Raw genomic sequence first — 20,902 nt, forward strand, 5'->3', positions numbered from 1 at the left:
GGCGTGGAATGCGTTGAATTTATGTAAGATCTACGCTAAATTCAACGCTAAATATGAAAGATCTACGCTAAAATTCAACGCTAAATGTGTAAGATCTACGCCAAATTTCAACGCCAAATATGTAAGATTGGCGTTGAATGCGTTGAATTTATGTAAGATCTACGCTAAATTCAACGCTAAATATGTAAGATCTACGCTAAAATTCAACGCTAAATATGTACGATCTACGCCAAAATTCAACGCAAAATTATGTAAGATTGGCGTGGAATGCGTTGAATTTATGTAAGATCTACGCTAAATTCAACGCTAAATATGTAAGATCTACGCTAAAATTCAACGCTAAATGTGTAAGATCTACGCCAAATTTCAACGCCAAATATGTAAGATTGGCGTTGAATGCGTTGAATTTATGTAAGATCTACGCTAAATTCAACGCTAAATATGTAAGATCTACGCTAAAATTCAACGCTAAATATGTAAGATCTACGCCAAAATTCAACGCAAAATTATGTAAGATTGGCGTTGAATGCGTTGAATTTATGTAAGATCCACGCTCAAGCGTAGATCTTACATAAAGTCAACGCATTCAACGCCAATCTTACATAATTTTGCGTTTTTTAGCGTTGACACCTCGTCCCGGGAAGTTAAAATTGCAATAAGGCTCAACATTGATGCAGTGGCCACAACTAGAGCGAAACAGATAGTACACGCCATCTTTGTTTTAGGGGAGGCATCATCCCAGGAGTCCCTCTGGAAATCAACCAGCGGCTTTGTCGAGTCGCGTCGCTCACATTGAAGCCCAGTCTCTGAAAGTCAAATAGTGCCCTAAGGATATGGTCGTTTCTTCCGGGAACGAGGAGGTTTTTGATATTGGGGAAAGAAACGAGGAAATGAGTTGGATTAAACAATGTCTGATGAATTTTTTTCGTAAATATTTCAAGGGCTGTGTAGAAGATCTGAAAATATATCCGAACACTGCGCCGAAAATCGCTAAAATGGGTCGATCTGTGAAATCCGCTGATGAAAAGATCAGCAATTCATTTAAGAAACGAGATGAAAAGAGCTGAATGCTGGAAGTTATCATTTAATCGGGATCTGTGATCCTATTGAGAGCGCACTAATAAACCTAAAGAATTATGGGTAGAAAAGTTAAATAGATTAAATCAAAGAGAAAAAGTCAAATAAAAAAGTTAAACAAATAAAGTTAAGATGCCTCAGCAGCTCTTCAGGGCCTCACTCATTACCAGCTTTTAAGTATGCAACTCACCAAAGCTGTTTCAGTAGACAATTTCGTGGGTTTTCTTAATCTTAAAACTTTAATCATCAGAAGTAAAGGTAGATTTTCCTGAACAGAGTTAAGGTTATTTTTTGGGGGTATAATTAGAGTAAACTTTAACTTAACTTTCAGCAAAAATTGAGCTAATGTAAAATTTTTGTAAACGATTTCGTTATTAATTCCTCTCAGACAAAAATTGCAGCAATTTTATTGGTCATTGTCTTTTCCATGCAATGTGTTGTCGGGGCGATTAGTCCTCTGACCCTTCGGCAAAAAGTATCTCAGCAGCAGCAGCAGCAGCCTTAGAAACCTACACCTTACTACTCCCCCATCCTCCGCCTGATCATGTGGAATCCTTTCCTTGTCCTCTGCCCCTCATCTCTTCAAAATCTCTGACCTAGAGATTAACCCCCCCCCCCCCCCCCCAAAGAAAAAGTTTCACTCCCAAGCCCCACCCATTCTGCTCACTCTAGCATCCCTAACTAAGCCACCCTCTTGGTTATTGACGCGAGCGATTTCCCGAGCTTAATCGGTTAATTTATACAATAGTTACGCAACCTAAAGAGCTCTCAAAAAGGTCCGTGATCACTTAGGCTAAACGATTGAGGTATGTTAAGGCAAAGTCACGTGAAATTTGCTTGCGCCTTGAGCCTTTTATGTAACTATTTAATGTTAGCTGGTTGTAAAGCTGGTCTTTGTTATGGTAGTGAGATCATAACTTTATAGGTAAAATTGAGGGAAAATAATCTGAAGTTAAGGAAAGACAGTTTCATCTATACATTTGAATCAAACAAAATTCGTGCACGACAAAATTGCATTAGCTTCATTTAGTGTTCGTACATCGTTAGTGTCAGACCTTTTTTTCATTAAGGCGCTTTACACGTGATGTATTTCGCGATTCTGCTTGACCGACAAAATTTTTTCTTTTATTTTTATTTTGTTTCTAGGCTTTATTAAACGGAAGAATCAAACAATAACTTTTGAACTTTATATGAAAATGTAGAAAAAAAAGGTTTTTACTATTTCACTGGAAGAAAATTTTGTCTTTATTACTGCGAATTTTTGAAACAAAATTGGTTTTAGTTGAAGAATTAAAAGTTAGTTTAATAAATAATATTAAAAAAACCAAAGGTTACTGACTAAAAGTTTCACATAAGCTGATTTCATTCATCCAAACAGCGTAAACCACAATGAAGTGGCTACTACAACACAAATTTAACATATTGTCGACATATTAGGTGGAACTTCTTACAAGTAACGATTTATTCCAAAAAAGCAACTGGCAGAAGGATTAGTGAAGGGCTCGCGAAAATTTTTCAATTTTGCTTTTCTAATCAGTTTAAAAAATCCAGCAACAACTACTGAACCATCTTAGCGTTCTGATCGCTTTTGTTAGATATCGGAATGGTTAACCAGTAAATTGAAAACTTCTAGAAGAACAAAGCAGTTAGAAACCGAAATGAAGAGCTTTGCTGTAAAAAAACACAATTTATTGAGAGAAATTTTGTATCAATGAGTAATTTTTCACACAAAATAATGTTTCAGTAAACATACAGAAGAAAAAAAGTTCTTCGTTCTCATTTGTGTAATTTAAGCGTTTGTGTACTCAATTACTCATCTTGGTGAAAAAAAATCTAGGCTGAAGAAAGAGAAAGGATCAGGAAGCTAAGTCCTTTCACCAAAACAATTTCAATTGGAAAGTTTTTTGTGAAATATTACCAAATTGAGATCACAAATGCACTTTTTTGAGAATATTAAAATACTAAACGCCTTATATCAGTTGCAAATTGTCCGAAGAAAAGCAATTTTATATCTGAAGTATTGTTTTTTTTTTGTAAAAATTGCCACACGATAATAATTAGGATCCAGCAGAATCTTTGCTCCTAACAGAGTTTCTTACCTGGTAGAGTTTATTGAGATCAAAAAGTGAGAAACTGCCTAAATACATATAAGCAATTGCGCATTTCTCATATTTTACTTTAAAAAGTTTGGCTTGGAAAGAACAACAACACAAATTAAGCGAAAACCATCTCCATCTGCAGGCGGTCAAACAATTTGCTGGCCGTACTGGAAGTACTTTGGATATTTTGATCAGAATCTCTGAGTAGTTCAAGTTTTTATTTCTGATTTATGTAAGAATTAGCAAAATTGATTTTCAATTCTCCCGTCCATCAGTAGAAATTAGTGAATCGGAAAAATTAGGTTGAAAATAACTGCACGATGTTCAACTTTTCTTAAATCGTAAATTATATATTTAAAACTTTTCGTGGAAAAATTACGGATTTTTAGAATTTTTTGCAGTTGAAAAACAGAAGAAATTTGAATGCTTAATTATTGGTAATCATGAAAAACTCATTTAAATGTTACCTAAGGAGATTTTTGGCTAAAACAAAGGATTTCACAAACCAGAGCATGTTACTTCAATAATACGATTAGCGGCTCAAAAAACAGCACGGATTCCTAGGTTAACATGTTAAATACAGTTAGAAAAAATGGCAACCTAATGAAAACCTTAGTGATACACTTTCAAGTGTTCACGTTAGACATCTGAATAGTTCGATAGTACATAAAAAAACCTCTGAAAAACAAAGCAGTTAGGTACAGAAAGGAAGAGATTCACTGTAAAAAACACAATTAGTTAACAGAATTTTTGTAACACTGAATAAATTTAAGAACCAAATGATATTTCAGTAAAGATTCAGAAGAAAAAAGGCCCACATTCTTTTTTGTGTAATGTAAGCATTTGCCAACTAAATTAGTATCCTTGGTGAAAAAAAGAGAATCTTAAACTGAAGAAAGAGAAAGCATCAGGAAACATCTATCGCTACCTTACGACTAAGTTTCGGCTAAATCCTTGGATTATTTTTTTTTGAAAGGAAGTAATATTATAATCTAAAGTATTGCTTTTTTGTTAAAAATGCCAAACGATAATAATTAACATCTGCTGGGATCTTTTTTCCTTACTCGGGTTTTTACATGATAGATTTTGGCTTGAGTATGATCAATTTTAAAATCTAAAAAACTGCCTTTTTTAAAAATTGCCAAACAATAATGACTAACATCCATTAAGATCTCTTTTTTTTACTCTGGTTCCTTACTCTGGTTTTTACCTGATAGATTTTTGGCTTGAGTCTGGGGAAAAACCGCCGAAACACATATAAGCATTCGCGCACCTCTCAAAGTTTGCATTAAAAAGTTTTGCTTTGAGAAAACATCACCACAAAATAAGCGACACCCAGCTCCATCTGCAGTGAGGCAATAAATGTTCGCCAAACTGGGAATGCTCTGGTTTTTTGATCAGAATCTATGTGCTGTCCAGGTTTTTCGTTTTTCTCCTGATCTATGTAAAATTTAGCAAACGTGATTTTCAACTTTCATGTGCATCAATAGAAACTAGTCAATTGGAAAAATTAGGTTGCAATTGACCTCAAGATATTCAAATTTTCCTAAATTTTAATTTATATTCAAAAAAATTCCGGAAAAAATCACGGATTTAGAGAGACATTTGCAGAGGAAAGCGGATGAAATCTGAAAGCTATGTTTTTGTTAGACATCAAAACTCATATAAACTTTGCCGAAGGCGAACAAAGGATTTCACAAAAGAAGGGCAATTAATTCAGTAAGACTATGAGCGGCTCAAACAAAGAGTACGGAATCATAGGATAACATGTTAAATACAGTTGACAAATGGCAATCAAATGGAAACGTCACTGGTACAATTTCAAGAAATCAACGGCCACATAACGCGTAAAGAGTCACGGTCAGAGTCACAGACAATCTGAAATCAAACTGACATATCATACATTTTTACTATTATCTGAAAGCAATTTCAAAGCTTGTTGTAGCAGTTGCCCGAAGTTGAATGCGTACAAAACGACCCGTGTCAAAAATACCACCCCCCTGATTACCCCCAAAATGATGTAAGAGTAGGGGCATTGTCAATGGGGAGCATAACGATGTAAGATTAGGGATGTAATGGGGGTAGTGGCGGGTAATAGCAGTAAAGATGGAATTTTTCGCCCCACAAAACACCTCCCCCCGAAAAATGTAAGACTTGGGGGGTAATTATAGGGGTTAAATGATATAAGATTAGGGGGTAATGGGGATTAAGTGAGATTTTTGAGAATCCCCCCACAAAAGAAAATTGCGAGAAAAATGGGTTATGGTGTAATTGGTAGGTATGGGGGGTTGGATTTTAAGATTTCACCTCCCTCAACCCAAAAAAATACCCTCCAAAAAGATCTAAGATTAGGGGATTATGGGGGTAAACTCTAGGGGTAAAACGATGTAGGATAAAGCTGATAGTGCGGTTGATGGGGAGTAGATTCGTAAAAATGAACAGTCAAGAATTGGGCAAGCATTGGTGGTCTAGAGGCTAAGGAGAACAAGCAGTGGTAACAGAGGTTGCGGGTTGAAGACTGTCAGTCTTCGAGTACGGAAGGCGAAAACAATGTGAGATTAGAGCCTGTCTGAATTTGGATCCATTTCCTAAATAGAGGCCGGGAGTATTTTGGTGTACTATGTCTGCTGTATGTGTTAACCTTCAAAACAACGTTGATTGAGTTGAAAATTGTTTTTGATTGTGGACAATTTTATTAAATAATAAAGAAGCTGTGTCTGAATTGTAAAAACTTTCTGCGGTTTCAGATCAATTCTCAACGCATACAACATAAAAGCCTGATGACATCCAAATTTGTTAGCCGATCACATCCGAAAAGAAAAGAAACTTAGATATAGCAAGAGTCTGACATCGGCGTCTTAATTCTCTGTAAGTGTTTTTGAGACAACTTGGGGATCGGTATACAATATGTACCAAAAGCTAAACGTATCTAAAGATTTTTTAAAAAAGCAATGCGAACATCAAACAGTACAACATTTTCAGTTCACATTTGATCTGTAATAATGCTTGATTAAAACCTTCGTTTTTTTTCTATGAAACGATTTGTATAACTTCATACAAATTTTCCTTGACAACTGAGTCATTCTTGTTCCAAATTTCTCAAATTTTGTTCTAACTTTACCAAAAAAAATGTCTTTTTTCTTATTAAAATTTCAAAATTTTCCGTTTATTTTCAATAAGTTCCATATCTAGACTCTCTGCCGACCATTTCAGTCGCTTCCACTCCCTTCCTCGAAGAAAATGCTGACAATTTCTTTATTTATGCACAGGACTATTATGTTGTTGAAAAATAGGGTACTGTAACCGCGTTTTCTTCGTAACTATTCAATATTTCTAAATTGGTGAAAGAAATAAGTTTCTTTGGACAGCAAACAAGCGTTTCTTTTTGATAAGAATATATTGAGCCCCAAAATATAAGTAGTCCCGTGTCGGAACTCGAAATTTTTGTGTTTTCTCGGAAAATTTCGTATCTTTTCTTCAAAAATCTCAAACATTTCCATCAATAAATACACGAACTCAAGTTTCATCCGTAAAAAAAGCATCCTCCAAGAAGTAGAAAGGATTTTTGAGCTTTTTTGTGAACGTGTTTTTTTCTGTAAACCGACTCTTTTGCAGCATTTCTTGAAAAAAAATCAGTTTATTTGGGAGTTCGTCTAGCTGTACTTCTGGAACCTGTATCATAGTAAAAGAAAGCCTTATGAGCCTCTCTAGTACGCTCCAGTTAGGTCTTTGAATCTTTTAAAAGATCATTAACTAAAGTAATTTTTGAAATTTTTAAAAAATTTTGTTTGATATCCACTCGATATTTTGATATCGAAACTGTTACTTTTCAGTTAACGTTTGTATGCGAAGTGTGCATCGAATCCCAATTTCACGGTTTTTTTGCTTTTTTTTCATACATGAAAATCTGACATTTCGTAGCAAAACAACATAACAGACACCGAAGTAACACTGCTGTTTAAGCAACATTTCTGTTGAAGTGAAAAAAATCAGAACTAAATTGCTCTTAAAAATTCTAATTTCCCACCTTCGTACACTATTTTGCGCGAATCATTGTTATGAGTCATGAATCATGCTTAAAAGGCAGAGACTACGACGTTTGTAGCTTTTTGGTACCATAGTGTATTAACAAGTGTTTTTGACCAAAGGCCTCGAGCTGGCAGGTACCAATACAGTTAATGACAAAATTTATGGAAAAAAAATTTAAAAACTCACTTGAAATGGGAAACTCGGTTTGAAGATCAGTGTCATCAGGAAATACATCGTAGCTCGAAGGGTATAGATGTAGTTGCTTTCCAGATGATGACCACATCTGGCCCATATCTATATCTACGGACGACATTCCCAAATCCATGCTAAAATAACAATAAAAAACTAAGATAATCAATTTCTCAGGATGGCTGCAACCCAGGGTTTAATTCTTCCTGAACATATCTCGAAACCAGAGTTCATAAACGGAATTAGAGCAACCCATGAATTTCTCCGCTTGTGTATCACTATAACTGAATAGAGTCGAATCTCAAAAGCCAAAAACTCTTCCAAAAGAATTTTTGTTAACGCTTCTGTACCTTGCGAGTAAACGCAGCATAAAAGGTTCGGCACAAACAGCAAAAAATTTAAACTAATTCTCTATAAAACTAGCATACCAGTTTCAATGCCAATACTAAAAATCTTCTTCCAGTAAAAAAATATATGCGTTGTCGAGACGACGTCAATCAACAATAGTTGACTTTCATCTTTGTTGTAGTACTCCATTTATGGTTAGGCTAAAAGACGTTTTTGTGATCCCTAGAGCTAGAAAACTTCAAAGAAGGCATGTCATAGTCGTACAAAGATATTTATGTGTACTCTTTTTCGAATAATCAATGGTTTGTGGGTATTGTAGCCAGGACAAGGCAATCTGTTTTCTATAAAAAATCCTGAGCACTACCACCCTAATCTAGACTTGGACTTATAAGAAGACAATACTTAAAGTAAAATGGGTCTGATTGGACCAGCCTGGAACCAAACGTGCTCTGAAAAAAAATTGCTAGCCTTTGTTAGTCAGCTGGACTTTGCTTGACCCAAATTTTGTTATTCTGTACATTTACTCGACCCAAAAAATTATGCTGCAGTTCTTCTCTGCACAGATTTTGTCACCATGGATTTTTTTTTACCCAAAGAATTGGGCCGGAATTTTGCTCGACCAAACTCGGTTTCCGGATTTTCCCTCGACCAAAAATTTTCATGTGGAAAAACTGCGTCGAAAACAAGCCTTTTCGAAAAAATGTTTTCAAGGGTCTTTTTGACCGGGTCAAATGTATTGCCACATAATCGGTTGAGCAAAGGTCTTTCCGTGAGTCTACATTTTTGCATCAAATATTGTACATGCATTTTTAATTCTCAACGTTGCTTATATTGTAGTTAGCGTGTATAATCCTTCATTTTTTCGGATCTGAAGAACTTATAACTCTGTCAAGAATTTGTATTTTTTTTTGAAAAAAACTATAGTTTTGAAAGGGAAAGCAGCAGAATAGCGTTTGTCATGTCTAGTGGTAACATTTCATCATGGCTAGGTGGAAGGAGGTCATTACAATTGCACTACAAAAATTCATTCAATCAAGAAATAGGGCTATATAGTCTACCTTTGAAAACTCTTTTCAACTTTTCCTAAGCCTTTGTGGAAATTACAACTTTTCCTAAGCCTTTATGGGTTTTCCAACTGTGTTTTAAGTTTGACTGCCGTTGTGCAATGCTGTTTATTCCTGTGCCGTTGCTGCTTCAGTATGTACAGCAACAATCAAAGAAAAAAATCTAATATGAAAAGACTATGATTGACCCAAAGGTCCTGTGAAAAAACCCTTCGTTTGTTTCATTGAGAAAACCATGCTTGACAATAAACTACTCTGAAAAGAAATTTGCTCGACACATGAAAATGTTTGCTGGACTTTAATTAAGAACCTCGACTGTGCAATTTTGATCAATATTGACCCGCCTTCTAGAGTTTTTGGGTCTTTTCTTAAGTCTAAGTTTGGGCACGCTTCGTTAATTTATTTGAAATCCGATTTTAGAAATCAATCTTGTAAGGCAGAGAAAATGGTGTCAAAAAACAAAGTGAATTCAGCGAACCCGCATTTTCTGCTGATGCCAAACTATATTACCTAGTTAACTTTGAAAATTTTTTAATAGCTGCTGTACCGTGGCACAGCTTTGTTCATATTTTAATTAGAGAATTTATCTTTCAGCGAGAATGAAAATGAAACTTACTTTGTTTGTCTGTAATTTGTTGACTAGTAAGTTAATGCTCTGCTACGTTTGTGGTTCTCTCTTCTCAACCAAAAAATTGATTGAAAATTTTCAGAATGAAAAGCACTTCTAATCGAAGAGTGGTAACAAAATCATGGTTTTCAGCGATGTTGGCCAGAGCTCTCATTATAAAATTTATTCGTAGGCCAAAAAGTACATCAATCATACACTAGTAAAGTATTTATTTCGAGGATTGCACGAAAATTTCGCTCAATTTACTTTTCTTTGCGATGGAAATGATCGAAACAAGAAGCCTTTGTTAATTCGGCGAACAAAATAACGAATTTTAAAAGTTATTGACTAAATTTTGCATGTCAAGTTTTGTACACATTGAAGAGTCGTCTGTTTTGATTATTGCAGATTATTGCATAAAATTGAATATTCATGGCGGTCATATATTCCAAAAGAATCCAAGTAAATAGCTCCAGAATAGTTTCAATAAAAGAACACTACCCAAGTCGAGGCAGCAAGTCCTTATTATGCTTAACAATGTCCCAAGTTTTTCTTTCGAAAAAAAAAACAATTCCTTGTAAATTTGCTTCTTTAAAAAAGTTTGCCATTCCACCTATTCGATTTGTAATATATTTATGCACGATAGTTCATGATAATCTACAAGCGTTTGTCTTGTCGAAGTAATCAAGCTTGTGATTGATATAGCAATTTTCGACAAGGATATAGATTCTGCTTAAAACTTTGATTAAAATTGAAAAGCTAATTGACGATCATCAGTAATCAATCAGGGTATAAACAAACTTATTATATAAGTTTATTAGTTTCGGTAAAAAGAACAATTCTGCATTCAAACCTTAACCTTGACAGGTGCTGAAAATAAGTGTAAAACAATCAAAGTAACCAAGTAAAGCGCATTGGTATTTGATTTTTTTGCTACCAATTTATCCAATGATGATCTGATGTTGGCAAAGAGAAATTAACACAAATAGTTAGGATGAATAATTTCGAATTGATTACTTCATTTTCTTAAAATAAAATATAATATCGTTGTTTAAGGGACGTTTCTTGTTCTTTTAAACCATTTAAATTTACGATTACGTTCAACTGCCAAATTTTACTCTCCTTCAAATCGACCACGCTTTGTTAGAAAGATGCAAGATCTTATAAGATTACATCCGTCTCTACTTGGCAAATTTTGGGAAAAAAAGGTATGCGATGGTATAAATGGTTGCTTGTGAAAGAATTGTGAAAATTTTAAAAACCCAAAAACAAAAAGATTTGGACGTCTAATGTATACCGAGGAAGCAAATTTATCCAATGTTTGTGCGATGAGAACACATTAGCTGTAGGAGAAATTTGATGTTCTGAACAAGTTGCTGCATGTGAGAAACAAATAGTTGTGCGAATTGAAATTGATTTGAAAAATTCAAAATCAGGAAAAAATAATCGGAAAAAAGTTAAACAATAGTTGAAGAAGTTTAAACTTCTTCGCACGCAATAATTGGCCTCGCTTTGTGTTAAAAGTACCAAAAAAGAGAAATTGGTTGTGCACTAAAAATCGATAATTTTTTGAAAACGAAAAAAACGTATTCACAAAACAATTTTTTATTGTTTCGACCTTGAAAACCGGAATTGAAAAATAACAGAGAACAACAGAAAAGATGAGAAAACCCTTCATATACCTCAAATGGCTGGAGTCACTTCAAAAGGCAGAAAAAAACCTGAAAAAGTTTTAGCCAATTTCAAAATTGTATTCATTAACGCGTTCGAAAGCTAGCTGCTCTTCATTAATAAAAAATAACAAAGAAGAGTGGTTTTATTGCAGTCCTTAACTTTCCTAAGAGCAACCGTAGTTAATTTCAATTGATCATGCAATCAGAAAATTGACAAAGACTAAAACATGGTTGAACAGATTTATTTCCCTTTCAATTTTACCAGACTTTGTCAGAATATTGCGAAATCTTTTAAAGATTATTTTTGTCTCCACTTGGAAAATTTGAGGAAAACATGGGTATGCAATTGTATAAATGTTGCCTGTGAAAAATTTGTTAAAGTTTTAAAAACGCAAAAACATGAATATAACACAAGGAGACAAAACAAGTGATGCATTAAAATCCAGTAAACCCAGAAAACAAAAAAATATACAGTGCACATTTTTAAATTGTTTTGACCTTGAAAAATTGAATTGAAAGAATTAACAGAAAAAAAACAGAAAAGATGCGAAAAACCTACTTGTACCTCAAATGGCTAAAATCGCTTCGATGGACAGAGAAACCTGAATAAATTTTACTTTATTTCAAAATTGTGTTCATAATAGAGTTCGAATTTTAGCTCATCAGTAAACTAAATATCATCAAAAAGTGTCATTTTATTTGCAGTCCCTAACATCCCAACCGTACTTAATTGTAACTCCTCAAGCAGTTGGAAAGATGACAAAGAATGCAACATGTGTGAAGAGAATTTCCATAGAGCAATTGTTCTGAATATTCGTTTTTGTTGTAAGGCAACTGTTCTTAATTCTCTGACAATTGTAATTTACTCTGTCACAGGTCTCTAAAAAAGCATATAGTCAAAGGTTTCTGAGGTTTCTCTTGTTTTTTTTCAAAGTCTCTTGACTGAAGGTCATTAGCAGACTGTATGTTCCTTCCAAACCGCATTCTGTCTTGTTTGGTAAAACAACTTTTGTCTGGCTTGCTTCGGATAGTATAAAGAAAGTGATTGATTCTGAATTTTTGGTAGCCCCCTCCGTAGAGAGGCAATTTCAAAAACTTTTTTAATTTTTATTTTCTGAAAACCAACATTTTCTATTGAGTTGTGCTGGGATCAACCATAGTGATGCTATTTTGTTTGTTCAGCGTTACTAACGAATCCGGTGTTGAGAACCATCTCAATGGTATAGTGATATTTCCTCTTTAGCGTCTCGTCGTTCTGCAGGCGTTCCAGGGAATTGAGATGCTCCAACAAGAGAGTAATTGTTCGAACATTTCACGCCGTCCTCTCGCCACAGAAAGTCCATTTCGTATCGATCAACAGTGAAACGTGTAGTTACTTCCATCATCCTGATCACTTCCTGTACGACCTGAGGATTTTGAGGAGTGGGACTTAGTTTCTCACCACTTTCGCTGCATGTTTTGTGGCGCGCGGACCAATCACGTTCCATGCACTCTTTGAACTGAGTGCTCACGGAGTATTTTTGTCTACTAACTCAGTGAAGTTCAGGTTTTGATAAGAATCGTAGCAGTCTTGTCAAAGTATGACTGGAATTTCATTTAGTTTTTTAGGTTCGTAAATTAACGGTAACGTTTCTAAATTCTTGAATTTTTTCCATCTGGTTACCAAACTTCAATTGTTTGTGAAAATAAAAGTATACTGTTTTCAAGGTTCGTGAATTCTCATTAGCTGAAACAACAGTCAGTAATAATCTGGTCTTTGACCTCTTGTTATCCAAGGATCCCTGCTATTGATGGGGATCACTTTTTCTTTGAAGTTGAAGTTGGACTTAATTGACTTGTCTGAGTTTCCAGATTCCAGTACTGCTAGCTTATTTTGGCGTAAATCTCTGTCCGTCAGTTTAGTTCTAACCACCGGAGACCAGCATGAGAAACGGTGGTTGATTTTGATTAAGTAGAACCTAAAGGACATATTGTTGTTTCTTTTTTTAAAACTCACTGTAAAAAAGATCGTAGTGTTGCCTTCCAAATGCACTGGTTTTTGGCTTATTGCGGCTTTTAACTTTATTTCCTCGGAAGGATTTGTTCATCTATGCTAACTCATTTTCACGAATAACTCCTTTCAAGGCGATCCGCTCTTTGAAAACAGCAAGCTCTTACCTGGCAGCAGTCAGCAGTCTTGAAGATACTGCATCCAGTGTTCTCTCAATTGAATGGAAGGTTTTCTCTTTGTAAACTAAACAACCCGTCAGTTGGAAGGTCGAATGTTTTTGAAGTTAGTTTGACCTTTTTATCACAATCATCAACATATTTGCGAATCAGATTATACTGCGCTAAAATTTTGTTTAATTTTTTTTTCGATTTGGGTTGTGACTATTAAATCTGATGAAATTGACTGCGGTGGGTGGATGATTCAAGTCCCACGCAATCTTTAATATGAATGCTCACGGGTTACTTTTAATTTCTAACCCCCTGTATTCTTGTTTATGATAGATGCAGCAGCCTTATCCAAGGATAACCTGAGCTTGGTTCAGGGTGTTCTTTTGTTTCCGCATGCTTATTGTCAAAAGTAACACAAGGAAACGAGACAAGTGGCGCAGTAAAATACAGTAAACAATTGAAAACAGAAAAGAACTGATTGATGGCGCCGTTTGTAGCTGTTTCGACTTTGAAAAACAGAAATGAAAAATAACAGAGAACAGTCGAAAAGATGAGAAAAACTTCCCATGCCTCAAATGACCAGAATCACTTCAATGAACTTAATAACTATTTGAAATCATCTTAGGCCTAAAATGCAGTAAAAACCGGAACAAGGTTTAGCTTATTTTAAAGTTGCAATTAAATATGCGATCGAAAGATTTTACTCTCTTTCAAATTTACAGCAGTTTGTCAGAAAGTTGAAAAATTTGTGAGACTATTGTCGTCTCCACTTAAAAATTTTCAGGGAAAAAACTTGGATATGTAATTCTATAAATTGTCGCCTGTGAAAGAATTGTTAAACTTTCAAAAAACTCAAAGACTAAAATTTACAAAAGAAGACAAGACGGGGTGCATTAAAATCCAGAAAACAAAAAAAAACCTATTCACAGCACAGTTTTGAATTGTTTCGAACTTGAAAATTTGAACTGAAAAATGAAAGTTGAGAAAAACAGAAAACATGAGAAAAGCCTACCAATACCTCAAATGGCTAAAATCAATTCAGAAGGCAGAAAAACCTGAACAAATTCTACTTTATTTCGAAATTGTTCCATAAATGCGTTCGAAATTAAGCTGCTCATCAGTAAACTAAATAACAAAGAAGATGGCTTTTTATTTGCAGTCCCTAACTTACCTAAGACCAACCGTAGTTAATTGTAACTTCTCCAAATTGATTTTATTTAATTGTAATTTTTCAAGCTGTTGTAGAAATGCAAGTGTGAACAGATTTTCGAAGAAGCAATTTAATTTGAATTTCGTTATTGCTGTCAGGCAACTGTTCTTAGTTCTCTAACAATTGTGTTTTACGATGTCACAGGTCTCTCAAAAAGCATATTGACGAAGGTTTCTGAATACTTCTCATGTTTTATCAAAATCTGCAAATTGACTGAGCGTATCTAGCAGATTTGTGATTTTTTAGTACCCTCCACAGACCAAGATTTCCTATCAAGTTGTGCGTGGATCAACAGCAGTTTGCAGGATGCAATTATGTTCGTACGATGCAATTATGTTTGTTCAACGTTCTTACCATATCCGGCGTTGAGAACCGCGTCAGCGGTATAGTGATAATTTTTCTTTAGCGTTTCATTTTTCTGCAGGCGCTGTTCTAGAGAATTGAGCTGATCCAACCAGAGAGTAATTGCTTGACAATTTCGCACCTTGCTCTCGCCACAGAAAGCCCAATTCGTGTCGTTCACCAGTGAAATGTGCATTTATTTCTAGCATTCTGATCGGTTCCTGCTGGACCTTCAAATGTTCAGTGATACAGCAGTATGAGGCGTGGGACTCCGTTTCCCAACACTTTTTCTGCACGCTTTGCAACGAGCGGCCACAAAAGTCAATCTTATATCTGAGTGCTCAAGGAGTAGGTTTGTCTTCTAACCCAGTTATATGTAGTTAAGAATGAAAGTCGTAGCAGTCATGCCAGGGATGATTTTAATTTCATATAGGTTTTTAGGTTCATAAGGTAACGGTAACCGTCTCTCAATTCTTGATTTTTTTCCGTCTGGTCATCCAATTCTATTTTTTTTTGTGAAAATAGAAGTACAATTTTATTAAGAGCTGCTTTCGAGGCGAGTCGCTCTTTAAATCAATCCATTCTTACCTGTCAGCGGTCGACAATCTTGCAGGTACTGCAACCATTGTTCTCTCAACTGAAGAGAAGCTTTTCTTGTTGAGGAATTTAGCCAACATTCTGATTGAGTGTCCATTGTTATTAAAATTAAATTATGTTTTTGTTCCACAATCAAAACAAAAATCTGATAATTCTGCGCTTGAATGTCTGTATATATTATTTATTTTAGTTGTGACAAATGAACCTTATATTATTGACCTATCGCGTAATATACCCCAAGCTTAGTAGAAGGATTGTAAGCTCGAAGCATTTATTGATACTGACTCTGTTGTTTGACCAGTGAGACTGGTCTCCAAGTACTGCATCTTTTCAAGCTCGCATTTTTGATAAAAAATTCAAAAGATCTCTCCAAAAAATCACTCTGGCCAATCTATGGGAATTCCCGAAAGCATTGTTAGTTTATGTTTTGCTATGCCACTGGAACGAACGATCATCACTAGCTGATAAATGACTTGGGTTAATTTGATTATTGCTGCGAGAATTTTCCTTTACACTCTGTCTCCAGTTTTGATGTTGATTTTTTTTTTCAAATGAACCGTTTGTGTAATTCTAGCTATGCTGACCAGTCACTGTAACCGAAACTGATGTCTGTGTCGTCAGTTTGTTTCCCAGTTCCATACATCAGATCTGGGAGTAGATGCTCTCGGGTGATACCTGAATAAGTTGTCTGGCTTGACATGATTGATATTGTCTGGAGTTTTCGTGACTTGAATGGTGGACAGTGGTCAATTGAAGCGTACAGTTTTTGGTGTAGACCTCATCATTTTCTTGTTATCTTGTTTCCTGCTAATTGAGCTGTTTCTACGGCTACTAGAGATCTCAAAACTCTTGATCTTTGTTCTTTCAGTTCAATTCTGAGTCGCCTCAGTCGTTCCACGGCTTCTGTATTCTTCGGTGCTCTTCTCTGTCTCAGACTTAACTCTTGCTCGATTTGTCTCAGACGCAATTCGTGCTCCTGTTGTTGTCGATATAACTCTAGCCATTGGCGGAGCTTCATGGCTTCGCGTTAATTTTTTTACTTACTTTGCTGACAGTTTCGATCTCAGCTGTTCATCTTTTTCTTGTTTAGCCATCAGCCTCTCAAATTCCATTTTCTCCTTTTCAAGTTTTTTTGGCGAAAGCTATATAGCATCACTGAGTTATTTTCTACTCCTATCGGTATAAGACTTTCGAGAAAAAATTCAACTCTTATCTCTCCTCAATTGAAGAATTTTTTTGCGCTTCCAACTACGCTTTGGTTTGGATCAATTTCACTACTTGTTGTGAATGCAACTAGAAACGTTTTGTTACCACGATACTTGGTTTGCCCTTACAGTTTGGTTGGTCTCCGATGATAACTTCTATGGTCAATGAACTTTGTAAATCCTAGATTGCGAGCTCCTACTAGTTTCACAAATTGAATATGTTTTTCGTGGAAAATTTATCTAGCTATCATAAAAGCTGTATCAGTTTTTTAAGGATGTCTGACATTTGGACTCACTTGATTTTCTGCTCTCAGCCTATTTTCAACAAGTGAAATTTCTTTCTCAATTTTTTCGCTATCTTTCAAAAAGTTGTGGAGTTTCAACGTCTCTTTTCGATAGTCAAAAACTATATGCATTTTTGTTCACTACCTCAAAAATTTGTTAGTTCGCAAAATACTTCCCGCAAAACTTTACTTGTTTTTTTTCTGACAGATGTCAGGTTTCCGCATCAAAGATTTCAAAACATATAGCTTAGGACAATTGAAACTGCTGCTGTCTATTGTTTTTGACATTGATCAAGTAACGAAAAACTTCGAAAACATTTTTCTGTCGTCATTGTTCTGTTTTTTTTGTTAGGTTGCCCTACAACTGGTTAAAGTGTCCTTAAAACAACTTGAATAAATCAGATTGATCTTTCCCCAACTTCTTGAGGTGTCCTCCTGTCTGTCAATTGATTGCTTTTGACTGTCTAGTCGGACCTTCGCGGGCCATCCTGGCTGATTTGATTTGGTACACAAAATCGAAATGAAGATTCCTCGCTTTTCGTTTGCTGTTGCCTCAGGTTTGGCCGATTAACTGTTCTGGCACCACAACCTGACAATCAAATCAAATTTTACGCAGGGCTGGTTCTCCACGAAATTCAATTATCTAGTGATCTTGTCGAAAATATGAGTCGCCAGTTCGTTTCAAGCACTGTAACTTTAAGTTTGGATGAAGTTAACAGTATAACTGATAATAAACATTGTTGAATCTTATACAGAAGATTGCAAGTCTTCAATCAAGTGATAGACCATTGCTAACTTCTCGTAGGAAAGCTCAGCTAATAAACTTCGCGGTTTTTGTGATCTAGCAAAATTTTTTCACAAAGATTAATGTTGGTTAAGAATCAAAATATAGTCAATTTTGTGGCTTTTGACAATGAATGACGATGAATAGTGAACTTATATTTTTTTAGAATTTCAGCAACAATTGGAGAGCATACGAAAAACTTCACTTTGCACAATATAAGTATTAAAAACCACACAAATAGTTGTTATGCAATAGCGTTCGTTAGGTCCAGGAGAAACTTTGAGATTAACCTATTTACTTGGTATAAAGGTTTTGGTTGCTCCCGGTTCCCCGGCTTAAGATCGAAGCGCGGGATGGATAAATTTTTGGTGTCAGCAAGATAAATTCTTCAGATAAGGTCTTTTTTGGTTCTGCCAAATTCTAAGTTTTCAAGCTATTTCTTTTTTTGTTGGTTTGTTGGCTAGATCTTCTGCGCAGTTTGGGCGCCAGCATTTTAATGGTTTCAGTTGATAAAGCCCTCCTTGTTAGTCTGAGCGACGTATTCATTTTTGGCAGAAAAATACATCAAATTGAATGAATGGAAATTTTTAGATATTTGTTATTTTCTGAGCAGTTTTCAGCTGAAAAACATAAGCAAAAGTTCAAAAAATTAAACTAGTTTGCTTTTTTACATTTGGCAGATGTGTAACATTATAGGCCGAGTAGAAAATACCAAAGTTTTTGCAGCTTTGAATATTTATCTCATTTGGATTTATTCCTGAACTACCGGCTGGTTTTGAATTACTTCGATCTTCTTCTGCTCTATGCTAAATCTCAGCGGACACCTCTATTTGGATCTGCCATGTTTTGGTAGAGAATTTATGGCTGACTTGCATGTGATTTATGAATAAAAAGTGACCTCTTTATCAATACTTTGAATCTGAGGGATAATTCAGTAGCAAACAGTGTAGTTATAAAAAATTGATGTAAAAAACAGAAATTTTTCAGGTGTAATACGGCACGAAAAGTGATGATTTAGTTAACGTGCCCGGATTTCTCATCATACAAAGTTCCTATTAGTCTAACTGGGTCATATGCGATGCTTATTAGCTGCATTAATAACTACACTAGGTCATGTACGATTTGGATGAAGTCTTGGTAGTCACACAAAGTCCATATATTATTTCCTAGAAATCATACAGGGAAGAAACATAAAAATTTTGAGCTATAACCTAAAAACTGTATAATTTTTGTTTTCTATGGAAGCATAAAAAATTTAGAGATCTTACAAGGTTATATATGACACATAAAACATTGACTTGTGCCACAAATTCTCGTATAAGGCATTCAGAGGACATAAAATTTTTGAATCGCATACGCAATTCAAATTTAATTCTTCGTGCGCGCTAAAGGAATATCTATGCAGGTTGAACACATTTACTAAAGGAGTTTGTGGTTATATGAAGCATTGAGCATTTACAGGTATTGACCTAAATAGAGTTCACAAAATCACTTCTTTTGTGATACACTAAAAAACCCGTATAATATCATTTGCAAAGTTGGGCACTAAATAAAAGGGCAAGTCCAATTAGATAACTAAAGTTTTTATATTATCAGAATCAGTTGATACCTAAAAATGCTCATTTATAAGGCGCATCAAAAAATCATAAAAACTTAAGTTCGTTTTCTGAACAATTTCAGACCGCAAAATTTTTCTCTTAGCGCACACAGAGAATCAAATGTGATTTAAAAATGCAATACCATAAAATATTATGTCCTCTGAAAACATTATACGAAAATTTGTGGTGCCAGTCAAAGTTTTATGTGTCATAGATGACATTGTATGATTTCCAAGACAATTTTTTAATATACATAGGAAATGAAAATCATCCAGTTTTTATTCTTTGAAATTTTTTGTTTTATCCCTAAATCATTTCTTTGAAATCATATATGATCCTTGTATGACTACCAAGAGTTAAAACAAATCATTTATGTCCTAGTATGAATACTAAGAATCATATATGGCCTAGTGCGACTAGTAATAACTTTGTATGATGAGTAATGGGCACTTTGCCTTAGTCGTCACTAATGGTGCTTCATTACGCCCGACAAGCTATTATAACTACACTGTTCGCCAATGATTTATCCTTCAGATTCAAAGCATTGAAAAACCTGTCGAATTCTCTTTTCTGACTAATATAATCCAAAATAGTATTGGGCTCAGAAAATCGTATTTAGTTTCCCTAATGAAGAAATTTGAAACCTTGCAAGAATCTTGCCAGAAATCCTCTGTGCGAGGGAATGCACAGTTTTTCTCTTTTTCTTTCAAGAATCTTGCAAGATTTGATTCCATCTTGCAAGATTCTTGCAAAGTTTGCATCAATCTTCCAAAATTCTGGGAAAATTTTGAATCTTGTCAAAAAACTTTCCCGTTGATTTTGATTTTGTAAGTTGTTAATTAAACAATAGTTTGCTTTCAACATGTTCTCTAAAACATTAGTACCCTCATTTTCTTTTTGACTGGGTTGATATTTTGCAAGACTCTTTCAAGATTTATGGAGTTTTTGAATCTGCAAGGTTCTTGCAAGATTTGAATCATTTCTGATTAAAAACAGGAAATGATTGGCAATTGGCCAAAAACTTTAAAAAATGATTCTGAGTATAAAAAGCTTCATAAATCAATGGCTCGATTGCGCTGGTACATAAGGAATATAACAAAGAAACAGCGGTGACTGAAGTGTGTGATAACCCGGTTTGGCCCATATTAGATACCATACTTAAGATCATTTATTGTTTCATTCACGGAGGGTTAAATTTTCGTGTATAAATGGACAAAAGATTCGTGTATGGAGGTTAACATAAATGGTCTGGTGTATGGTATTCAAAATAGCCATTAATGAAAACTTCATGGTCATAACTGGAATGTTTATGGTATCTGCTATATGTACAGTTCTATGGTCTTGTGTGGGCCATTACAGTCTATGGTCTTGGATATGGTAAAAAAGACACCATAGAAAATTTTGTTTGTTCTCGAAGTTCAATGGCAACTACGACTTATTCGTTGTACAGCTTGATCCAAAAGACTTCATCTAAGATCACATTTAACTTTTTGTATGGTCTTATGTATGGTATCAAAGAAGTCATAAAACCATACATGGCTTACGTATGGTTTCCAAGAAACATTTATGGTGGTCAACCCGGGAACTTTGCTATAACATACTGTTTGACGCTAAGTAATTAAATTTTCTTATGGCAACA

At 35.0% G+C, this 20,902-nt stretch overlaps 1 protein-coding gene across 1 annotated transcript; it reads right to left on the minus strand.

Moving 5' to 3' along the window:
• Positions 1-567: 567 nt before the first annotated feature.
• On the minus strand, positions 568-9,463 carry LOC142353384 (uncharacterized). The gene is made up of 3 exons (XM_075405616.1): positions 9,423-9,463; positions 7,392-7,531; positions 568-806 (listed from the first exon to the last, which is right to left on the minus strand). The coding sequence occupies exons 2-3, from the start codon at positions 7,528-7,530 to the stop codon at positions 568-570; spliced, it is 378 nt and encodes a 125-aa protein (XP_075261731.1). The 5' UTR covers position 7,531; positions 9,423-9,463.
• Between the last annotated feature and the right edge of the window lie 11,439 nt (positions 9,464-20,902).

The sequence above is a fragment of the Convolutriloba macropyga genome, chromosome 14, assembly GCF_964194025.1.
Source record: "Convolutriloba macropyga chromosome 14, txConMacr16.3, whole genome shotgun sequence".
Classification (NCBI taxonomy): domain Eukaryota; kingdom Metazoa; phylum Xenacoelomorpha; order Acoela; family Convolutidae; genus Convolutriloba; species Convolutriloba macropyga.